The sequence below is a fragment of the Mytilus trossulus genome, chromosome 1 (genome assembly GCF_036588685.1).
Source record: "Mytilus trossulus isolate FHL-02 chromosome 1, PNRI_Mtr1.1.1.hap1, whole genome shotgun sequence".
Classification (NCBI taxonomy): Eukaryota; Metazoa; Mollusca; class Bivalvia; order Mytilida; family Mytilidae; genus Mytilus; species Mytilus trossulus.
The window spans coordinates 17,163,033-17,172,870 of NC_086373.1; the positions used below are offsets into that span (position 1 = coordinate 17,163,033).

General features: G+C 30.1%; 1 protein-coding gene across 2 annotated transcripts; it reads right to left on the reverse strand.

Annotated features, from left to right (window-relative positions):
- Nucleotides 1-840: 840 nt before the first annotated feature.
- LOC134717233 (tRNA-dihydrouridine(20a/20b) synthase [NAD(P)+]-like) lies at nt 841-9,813 on the reverse strand. Of its 2 annotated transcripts, none has more exons than XM_063579971.1 (9): nt 9,731-9,813; nt 7,022-7,164; nt 5,660-5,781; nt 5,197-5,272; nt 4,493-4,534; nt 3,813-3,953; nt 2,819-3,027; nt 2,060-2,145; nt 841-1,282 (listed from the first exon to the last, which is right to left on the reverse strand). In XM_063579971.1, exons 2-9 carry the CDS (start codon nt 7,117-7,119, stop codon nt 1,121-1,123), a joined length of 936 nt encoding a protein of 311 aa, XP_063436041.1. In that variant the 5' UTR covers nt 7,120-7,164; nt 9,731-9,813; the 3' UTR covers nt 841-1,120. The 2 variants fall into 2 exon arrangements, with proteins under 2 accessions (XP_063436041.1, XP_063436040.1); XM_063579970.1 differs by having other exon boundaries at nt 9,706-9,800.
- Between the last annotated feature and the right edge of the window lie 25 nt (nt 9,814-9,838).

Consider the following 9,838-nt stretch of genomic DNA (forward strand, 5'->3'; position numbering starts at 1 on the left):
ATTGTTATTGAGAATTATAGTGCATTATAGTGTGAAAAGTTGCTCTGATACCCATCATCCATGTATTACTAATACAATGTGCCTTCCAACCCCCATACATTTTTTTCTGGAATAGCCCAAACCTTGCAAGGTCTACATGTCGTCTGGTAGGGACTGGGTTCACCTTATCTCCACCTCTTTTCATGGATCAGTGATCAAAGTTAAAGTTATATGGTTGTCTGTATTATAGAAACTAGATAAGAATTAAAATAGGATAACAATATTTAGTAAATGGAATGATTAATGTGTAAATGTAAGACTGGCAAGTTTTATCTGACCATGACCTCAATTTCATGGTTCATTGGACAATGTTTGGTTATTGTTTGGATTATTTCTCAGATTCTAAGCAATAGGGCCACTATATTTGGTGTATGGAATGATTTTATGGTGTCCAAGTTTGTCAGGCTGGTTCCATCTGATCTTGACCTCATTTTCATGGTTCATTAGACCATATTTGTTAAGTGTTTTATGCTACTGTGGATTAATTTATTTTCGTAGATACCAGTTTTCGTGGACATTAGATTTTGTGGTTTTGCCAAAGTCTGTATACATTCCTTTAGAAAATTTGTAATCCATTAAACATTCAAATTTGTGGTTACTCTGTGCACAAGAAATTCATGAAAATTGGTATCCAACGAATGTTAATAAATCAACAGTATAAGCAATAGTTCAGCTGTATTTGGATTATGGAATAATTATAAATTGTACATGGCAGGGTTCATATGACAGTGAGCTTAAATATCAGCATCAATTTATCAACAAGTTTTGTCAATCCTTAGATGAAAGATTTTAATTACCAGGTATATTCAATGCTTTTATTTTCAAACAATGAAGGCTGATATTCTTACATTGCTTATAATAAATTAACTACATTTCATTTACAGTTCATATGGCTGTCTGTTTCACAAGTGAAATAAAATAAATAGTTTATTTTTTCAGATATTATTCTTTCACTTCTTATTCATTAATTCGTCTATGAAATGCTCTCTCCATCTCAGAAATCTTGTAGTTGGACATTTCTCCAGTCAGTTATATATTTTGGCCAGAAAACCTGTAACCCAACTGTTAATTGGATGGGACATCAGATGTCAAGATGTTCCTTCAAATAATCCATTACAGCAGAAGAGCTAACCAGGGCATTAAAAATTCTTCTCTCTGCCCGTGGTAGTACTCTCTCTAACATGTAGATTAAATGATTGTGAAAACAGCGGTAATGTGTTCCAAGAGATGTTGATATGTCCAGCTGAAATTAGATAAAGAGAACTGTTGAATATGTTATATGAGTTAGTACTAAATATCACAATACTATGGTACTATATAGAAAATTAAAAAAAGGACAACAGATAGGTTTTCATCAGACCTTTCAAACTGATACAGATTTTTAACATTGTCATATTTAATAAGCAGGAGGTTTGGCTAGCCATAAAATCTGGTTTAACTCACCATTTTTATCTCGCCTTTACAGAGTCAAAAAGCAAGACATAGGTATGCTGTTATACAAAAAGGCGAGACATATCTCTGTGATAACAGTATATTTCTTGAAATGTCCTGTACCAAGTCAGGAGTATGGCAGTTGTTATCAAAAAGAGTGTTTCTATACATGTTGGCTTTTGTTTTTGTTACAGTTCAGAGTTTCTGTTCCGTTGTTTTCCTTTTGTAGTTGATTTGTTTTCCTGGATTTTTGTTTTTGTGACCCGAATTTGTTAACACTTAATCAGTTTATGACTATTAAACAGCGATATTCTACTGTTGCCTTTATTCATCTTCAAAACATTTAACTCATACTGACCAAGAAGTGTTGTATTGTGATGAGTAGTTTGGACAAAGCCTTTGGTCCTGAAGTTTGAGGTAGATTGCTGAAGTTGTTCACTATAGATTTGGATAAAAGACGGATTAATAATAGATAGTGCTGACATGACTTCTGCACAACCTTGTTATGAAAATAAAAAGTGCTTTGGATAGAAAATTTAATTAATAACGTCACTGTTTTCTTACATTCAGCAAAACAAATATTATTTACCCATTTCCGAACACAGTCTAATGGAGTACTGTCATAGCCAGAATACATGGCTGGGTTCTGTAATATACCTCGAGCTGCCATCACTCCTGCAAACAAATTATTTGACTCAGCTAAAACTCAATTTTATAAAACTGCATCAATTCCATCATCTACATTAAAGAATGGCCAATCAATAGAATAGAATAACAATTCAAATTTTAATAGAAAATTGTCTACTGTGTTAAATAAGAATAGGTAAAATTGAGAATGGAAATGGGGAATGTGTCAAAGAGACAACAACCTGACCATATAAAAATACAACAGCAGAAGGTCACCAACAGGTCTTCAATGTAGCGAGAAATTCCCGCACCCGGAGGCGTCTTTCAGCTGGCCCCTTAAAAAATATATTCTAGTTCAGTGATAATGAACGCCATACTAATTTCCAAATTGTACATAAGAAACTAAAATTTAAAAAATACAAGACTAACAAAGGTATAAAGGTACTTACTGTCACTAAACATGCAACAGTTTACTATTTGTAGAAGAAAAATTAATATAGAGCCTGTTGCTAAGGTTCAATAAAAAAGTTTTAAATTTAAACACTTTCAGATTTGAAATGCATTTCTTAATTCAAATTATAATCAAAGCTCGTAGGCCAGCTGTTTTCTTTCAGAAATAATAAATTGTTTAAGGTACTTTGCATTAATTAACTAAGTATAAAACCTAAACTTAATTTCAAAACTATAACAAAAAATCCAGATTTTTCTCTAATGTGATTACCATTGACCCCTGTAAGTTCTGCAATTCTTTCAACATCTTCTAATGAATTAATATCACCATTAGCTATAACTGGACACTGTAAACTGTCTTTAATTGTTTTAATAGCTTCAAAGTTCACTGGTTGTCCTCGTTGTTCTTTGGTCCTTCCATGAACTGTTATCCAGGAAACACCAGCTTTTTCAGCTTTCTGACACATATCAACAGTTTCCCTGGAAAAAAAATAACATTGATCTTTAAAGCAATATAAATATATAGTGAAAATATTACATGCTTTAATGTAAAATAATCACATTTATGTTATATTCTTTCATTAAAAAGTTTTCTCTCATCTAAATTTTTCAGGAGAAAGTCTTGTTTCAACCTGGCAAGATTAATTTACCGTAAACAGTCAGTTCCAACAGCTATCTGTAAATTCAGAAATTATTGAGGAGTTTTTATTAATGTGAATAATGTTACTGTGTGAGTATCACAATAATAAGCACTTGCATTCTGATATCTGATGCATATATCTTTATGTAGATTTTCCTGAGATTGCAATAATTATTCTTGCATTTATGTCCATTCTTCAAAAATAAAAAAAAATAAATGTACGTAATAATTTCTGAACTTACAGTATATAGTTTTCCAAAGTGTTTAGACTTCATAAGTTTCATAAATTGCTTATATTGTGTAGATAATTTGTATTTGTGTCTTTAAAAAGATTTGTAGACTGAAGTAATCGGAATTTGATATCAAATTTGATTTTATTAAGCTAAATTGTCTGCTTGTATCCCCTTTCCTTGCAAAAAATATGCCCTATTAGTAATATATTTACCTTTTTCATGATGATTTTTGTGTTCATCACTTAAGGGCAATAACTACCATATGAAATTGTCCAACAATTTAGATGGTCCAAAGATAAAATCAAGAATTATTACCCCTGTCAAGTAATCCATATCAGACTACTACAATTTTTAAGACATTTGAATTTTAATTTAGTGATAATATATAAAACCTGATGTCATTATGTATCCTAATCTTGATGGAAACTGTAAAATCTTCATTGTTGACCCTTGACTTGACCTGATTAACCATATCTTTCACCAACTCTGGTTTCTTTATTAGACATGCACCATATCCTTCTGCCATTGCCCATCTATAAATAATTGTTGTGGGGTATATTTTGTAAAAGTCTCATTATTATTTGTGTGCTACCAATTTTTGTGGATTTGTAAATTCAGACAAAACAAAAATTTAAATGCCCATCAAAGTACAAATTTTATATCAACATGCATGCAGACTTCTGTTAAAAAATGAAATCAAATTTCCGCAAAAATACCATTTTTTTTTCAAATCCCTCAACAACAAAATCCACAATAAAAAGATAACTGACCTATCTTATTCAAAGCTCTATTAAAAAAACAAATTGAGCGCAATTAATATGAACATATACACAAAAATACACATACAAACTGGTAACAAATTTTTTAGTCCAAATTTTAAGATTGATTCTTTTTTAAAGGTTACAAGTTTTGTTTTAAATTCCTGTTTTGAAAAATTTATTTGTATTACTTATGTAACAATATATGGACCTTATAGTGATATATAGTTGCTAACATCTAAGTGTTTGATCTCTGATGAATAAGTGTCTCATTGGCAATCATACAACATATTCTTATTTTTATACTAACATACCTTTGGGGACATCCACAGTTCAGATCAACACCGTCAGAGTAACTAAGAGAAAAATGAAAAAAATTAAAATACAATTTTTACTCTGTACACCATTGTTACAACATATGTCACATTAGGTTCAAGGGTATCCCATCTATTTAAACTGTAGATCTTCCCACTAACTGTTTTTTTTAACTTGAAATTCATTATTGTAGGAATCAACAAATACATATAAAATACATCCCCATTTACATAAAACAGAATTGTTTTTGGATTGTACAATCTTTTAAGTTGTTTTCATGTTGAATAACTTTTAAAAAAATATCCCCCAATAGCTACTGAATGTATATAGTTTTCATTTTGAATGCATCAGTCATGCTTCCATAACAAATAAACTGAAAAGTTTTGAACAGAAAGTTTGGCGGTTTTTAGGAGTGAAGATATTCTAGGAAGTATAGAAAGTAACATGTGAGTTAAATTAGCATGATTCATAGACATGTTTTTGTGATACTTGCCTGGAAATACTTCATGTTGCTAAAAATGGTAAGTGGTGGATAACTTTCCTTCACATTATCAAACATGCACATCTATATTGGATTTCAAACTATTAGTGGTAAGCATTTTTGAATGAAGCTTAAACATTCAAATATAGAAAATGTTGTATATTAAGACTTTGATTTGTTGAAACTAACTGTATATAAAGAAGGGGGGGAAATATGTCTTACGGTACAACAATTTCAGCAGCATCTGCAAATTCTTTTCCATTTTTAGCAGCAAACTGTACAATCAAAGGACGGTCTTCTGCAAAAACAAAAAAGAGCATGCATGACTTATTCCTAGTAAATAGAAGTTTCATTCATTCCTAGCAACATATCTTATCAATAAATGACAGATTTGTAATGCCAGTCTGTTATTTCTACTACAACATAAAATAGAGAAAATGTATATTCCAAAATTTCTAAGTTTTACATGTACTTTAAACATGTTTATAATACATGTAGTATATATTGAAATAATGCAAAATATTCTACATTTGTAAAAATATTATAAACAATGTTTACATATTATAAAGAAATTATAAGATAAATTCCATTTATAATTTTACTTTCTTAGACGGTGGAAGTCTCATATCAATTTAAATTAATAGAAAATAGCAAAAATAATGAAGAAAAAGGAAAGAATCCAAACCTTTACAAGTTGTGAAGTCACTGTCTCTGGCCTTCAGTGACTTGACAAATGAATCTGATATGATCATTGGTGTGAAGGCAAGGTCACATTCATACTGTCTCACAAGCTTCCTGAATGCAAGCCTACAACGAAATTACAGACAATTAATGTTGTTATTCTTCATTTTACAGATATTCAGAAGACTGAAGTTGAATTAATTTAAACATATATATTAACCTTCTCATGGTAATTAAATGTTCATGATTTTATATGGGTGTGCCAGGTTATGACTTAGTAACATACAAAAATATGCAAACAGACAGCTTATGGCAAGGAGGTATTTAGTACAGCCTAAAAATATCAATAAATTATAAATTTACATCAACCAGAAAAGGTATTTTAAGGTACAAGTTAACAACTTTTGAATAATCTCTAGGGCAGGAAGATTGTTTTATAATTGACTCTTCATTTTCAGTTATTGCTACTCATTCTATGTATTTGTATGGCTTTGCCACTTGGTAATTTGTTTGCACTTTTCAACATTGATTCTTGTATTTTGTGTTACAGAAATTCATATTCATACACCTATAATGGTTTACTTTTATAAACTGTTATTTGGATGGAGAGTTGTCTCATTGGCACTCATGCCACATCTTCCTATATCTATACGCTATGCAAAAATATTTATTTTGGCTCTTCCAAGGTCAGTCAGGGGTATTACTTGTACATTTTGTTTTTATTTACTTGAAGAAGTAAAAAAAATATACGCATATAAGTAAATAAATAATGTTTGAATAATCTCCCCTTAATTTTCTCAAAAATTTACTTGTATAAGTAAGATTTTCTTACAATCCCACTAAAGTCCTCAAGTTTGAGATGTAAATTCATGCCTTTAATGATTTTCCAAGGTTTGCTTATTTTTTTTTATTAGAGTTCAATGTTTCATCTCATTACTTCAACAAAGAAACTGATTGTGCAAAGATCTTAACTATTTGCGCAAGCCCTTCAAAAATTGCTTCTTGGTTTTGTAAGTAAAAAAATTTGAATGTCTAAGGGACATAACTCAGCCAATATCTTTTTTTCCTCTACAAGTAAATAAAATTCACTTGTATAAGTATCCTACAAATGTACTTATATAAGTATATTAATATTACTTCTTCAAGTAATTAAAAATAACTTGTACAAGTAGTACCCCTGACTGAAGGTCAGGAGTCAATTTCACCAAAAAACTTACGACTAAGATTGATTGTATATGTTGTAAGTATACTGAATTGTCCATGACTTAGGACCAATCTTAGTCGTAAGTTTTTTTGTGAAACTTAAAATGTTTCAAAAACTGTTAGCCCATCACTTGCTTTTAGATAGCAACTAAATGTAACGTACTTGGAGTATCTAACCATAGGAGCACATATCTTGACAACTTTCTTTTCTTTGAACAACTCTAGAGGTGTTGTGTAGTTGAAATCCTTGATTTCATTCATTTCATGTTTGTCAAACTGGATCACAGTACATCAGTATTAATGAGTCTATAAAAGAACGTATTATTACAGTTGATTAAAAATGCATAGTTTTAAATTTTTTGTAATTTACATTTTTGAATTTATTTTCAGTTACATACTTTACATGAATGATAGATGAAACTTCTCCCATTGATTAATTAGCACCTATAATTCAAGATACCGGTAATCATAATGATCATGATTACATTGTATAGCCAAAAACCTTATAAATTTGCTTAACATAGACATTTGAGGGGCATTCTAGATACAATGTATATAATATTTATGTGGCATTGTATATACATGTATATGATTATAATAAGCCAGAAATGCTATTTATAATAAGTTCTATTTCTAACAACAGCAGTCATGCAGTCCGACTCATGCTTGTTGTAGATTAAATCTTATCTATAAAATTTGATACTTCAATTTTCATGGAACATTCATACAAAATTCCATTCAAGGATCTATTCAGTGATTTCAAAGAAGATTTAAATATAAAAAAGAAGATGTGGTATGATTGCCAATAAGACTACTGCACATGTCCACAAGAGACCAAAATGACACAGAAATTAATAATATAAGTCACTGAACGGCTTTCAATAATTAGCAAAACCCAAACTGCATAGTTAGCTACAAAAGACCTTGAAATGACAATGTAAAACAATTCAAACGAGAAAACTAACGATCTTATTCATTTGTTATTTATAAAAAATAAAAAAAAAATAAAAAAAATAAAATATGTAAAGTATACCCCCATCATGAATTGCAAAATTTTGATCATAGGGCTAAAGAGTCTAGCGGAATCAAAACTTAGATTACTGTTCAAACTTTAAGACTGTGTGGCCTATTTGAATCAAGTGAGGCAGAGGCACTTTCTTGTTTCCCAGAGAAAAGTGCTTTGGATGCATGCATTTTGAAGAGTAATGTTTTTCAGTAAATGCACATGTATACGTTGTGATAGTAATAGATACATGTACATAGTAATTGTTGATACAAATAAATCTGAATGAGTCTTTTTGACTGGAATACAATTTGGCACTTGCACAACAGGTGTTTTAATTTAGTAATGTGTTAAGATGTACAAAGCCTGTTCAGTTGTTTAAAGAATGTCTGACAACATTGAAAATGAAACATTGAAGTCACCAGGCAAAACCATTTCTGTTGACTGATTCAAGTCACAATCATAACAATAAATCTTTCACTTACAGGTTGAATAATGATTTACATTTTCTTAAATCTGTGACATAAAATAAAAAAGACCTCTAAAAATCCACAGGTAGAAGACAAACTGAAGATGATGTACATAATATACATGAGGGCTGTATTAATGGGGGTACCTTCATAACAAATCACGGTAAAAATTCTTGCCAAAAGATGTTGACGCTTATTTTAATGCATGTCATCAATGATAAAACAGTACGCTTTCTTTAAGATGATAAAAAATCGATTGATTTTGACAAATAATGCTAATATTTTTCCAAAAATAACTTAAGTCATAAGAAACCTCAAATTAAAAAAAAATATACATATGTTTTTTATATGGGGACGAAGTCCCCAATTACGGTAGAAAAATCAATAAAAAAAAAAAAAAAAAAAAAAATTGGGAAAATTTCCCGAATTTTTCATTGTACTAATGAACTCAAAATCGTTAACTTTTTTTTTCAGATCTAGTTCCTGTTCCGGTTTTCCCGCATTTGCGCAGAAATCTGTCTTCTTTGCATGAGACTGATTTTTTTTTTATATTGATCAGTCTAGTAAAATATAAGATTGGAACTCAATAAAATTTTAATATGATAATTGTTTGATTTGAAAAAAAACGTTACCTGATGGAAGGGTTTCTTTTGTTTACATTGAATAAGAATAAGAATAAGAATATTTTATTTCCAATTAAAGGGCCCTATAAAGAGCTTTCATGACATTACATACAAGTACATATGATTAGACATATGACGTCATAACTTAAAGAACGTCACAGCTAAATCCCTAACAACAGAACCAAAATCGGGAACGTTACGGTATTTCCGTATCCTTTATTAACATGTTTGAAGTAAAAAAAAAATATACATACAGACTTCGTCCCCATTCACAGGTTATGCCTGCCTCATATTAACTAAATGGTTAGTTTTCACTATACAACTTATGGTTATTTCACTCTCTGACGTCATACAACAAATTATAGGGGTTGTCTAGACGTCGATAAGGGCAGATCAAAACAAATTGTGAATGGGTAGAAAAAAATATATTTGATTGTTCTATACATGTTTTACATTAATTTCTTTAAAAAAAGCCATTTGCAAATGTAATAAAAAGAATAACTAATTAAAGAATTCAAATATCGAAAAATATTCAACTTGTGACCGAACAACACTGATAATTAACTCATGCGCTATTTATTCATGAATTAATGTGTTGTTCCTTCACTCATTGAATATTAGTTAATCTATACTTTTATCAATAGTGGGAAGGTTAAAAAAAAAAGGGGGGTGGGTGTTAAAAAACTTTAAAAAAAAGTGTCAAATACAAGTAAACCAAAAATGTGTGGTTTTGGTGGTTTTTTTCTGTAACATTCATATATGCTGTTTAATCTTGCCGGTCTCACTATTCGATCTCGTTAGTCATAAATTTCGGTCTCACATGTGTTTGTTTACAAAATATTATTTTTATCCTTTATCTCGTTTCGGATAAAATTTTAAAGATG

Excerpts from the sequence above, each read along its gene's own strand:
- LOC134717233 (XM_063579971.1), bottom strand. The coding sequence starts at position 7,119 with ATGAATGAAATCAAGGATTTCAACTACACAACACCTCTAGAGTTGTTC. Across the intron at positions 5,782-7,021 it reads CCTATGGTTAGATACTCCAA|GCTTGCATTCAGGAAGCTTG; the intron begins GTACGTTACATT and ends ATTTCGTTGTAG. Across the intron at positions 1,283-2,059 it reads TAGACTGTGTTCGGAAATGG|CTGGACATATCAACATCTCT; the intron begins GTAAATAATATT and ends ATCTAATTTCAG.